The sequence below is a fragment of the Nicotiana attenuata genome, unplaced genomic scaffold, assembly GCF_001879085.1.
Source record: "Nicotiana attenuata strain UT unplaced genomic scaffold, NIATTr2, whole genome shotgun sequence".
NCBI lineage: Eukaryota > Viridiplantae > Streptophyta > Magnoliopsida > Solanales > Solanaceae > Nicotiana > Nicotiana attenuata.
This window is the reverse complement of record NW_017671147.1, coordinates 161,841-163,012: the sequence shown is the minus strand read 5'-3', so window position 1 is coordinate 163,012 and position 1,172 is coordinate 161,841. Positions and strand designations below refer to the sequence as shown.

Sequence of the window (1,172 nt, the reverse complement as noted above, 5' to 3'; positions counted from 1 at the left end):
CTAACTCTACCCAAAACCCCTAATTTCTATTTTGATTTCATAATTTAGGCTTAGAAACTTGCTAATTAATGAAGGAAAAGTGAAGGAAATGAGTGGGGAATTACTTACCCAAGTGGTCTTGAAGAATGGGGGCTTTAATGGCTTCCTAAAGTTCGGAAGAGAAGAGTAATAATATTCTAATAACACCAAATCATCCCAAAACAGATTCAAGTTCCTAAAGATGTCTTTATTCTAATAACACCTACTAAAAAAGTAATAAATTGAGATTTTTTGACTATAAATAACTAATTGACTAATATTGATAATATTTAGTTATTATTAATAATATTTTATAAATTGACCAATTTTTATAATAAAGTACTTATAAATGGACATAAGTGATATATTGCCTATTTTCCCATTTATCCACAGCAAGCCATTCTTAACATCAGTCCAAAAAGTTACCAAAAAATAACTAATTCTAAAAATTAAACCCAAATAAAAAAACGCAGGACATTTCTCCGATAGGGTCTCGTCAGACGTGAATCAGAAAACGTAGGTCGCTCCTCCTCCGCCGTAAGCTAATTTCTGGACAATGGTAAAGCAGAAAGAAACTTCCGCCATGGAAATTGACGATCAGACTTCTATTCCTTCTGATCAGATCACAACTAACCCTAAGTTCTCCGTCAATGGCAAGAGCTTATGCATTGAAACTTCTTCATTCCTTTTTCCAATTGCAATGAAAATTGTGGAATGTTATTATCTTTTAGATCCCTGAATTTTAGCTACTTTTGTATGGTTTTGTAGTGTTACAGCTTTTAAAATCTGCTCAAATGCAGCATGGATTGCGATTCGGTGATTACGCTCGTTACAGGTACGATTCCATCACATACCCACACACATGTTCAGCAGGAAAATTAGGTATGATTCGTTTTGAGTGATCTTGGTGTAAACGGATTAAGAAAACTGGAATTTGCAGGAGGTATTGTACGGCTCGATTAAGGAGATTGTATAAATCGCTCAAGTTCACTCACGGACGTGTGAAGTACACTAAGCGTGCGATTTCAGTAGCTACGGTCACTGAAGTGAGGTGTGTTTGTTTTTATTTTGTTTGTGATGTTTTCTTCTATTACTAGTGTTAAATTTTGTTTGTTGTTTAAGTGATGGATTTGTTGAGATTCCCCTCCCCCCCC

General features: G+C 34.9%; 1 protein-coding gene across 1 annotated transcript in view; it reads left to right on the top strand.

The window, feature by feature from the left end:
• Positions 1–423: 423 nt before the first annotated feature.
• Positions 424–1,172, top strand: part of LOC109206239 (signal recognition particle subunit SRP68) — a 10,043-nt gene continuing 9,294 nt past the window's right edge. Inside the window, exons 1-3 of the mRNA XM_019369050.1 lie at positions 424–671; positions 787–853; positions 959–1,069. Coding sequence (XP_019224595.1) covers positions 575–671; positions 787–853; positions 959–1,069 — 275 coding nt within the window. The 5' untranslated portion in view covers positions 424–574. The remainder of the gene's footprint in view (positions 672–786; positions 854–958; positions 1,070–1,172) is intronic.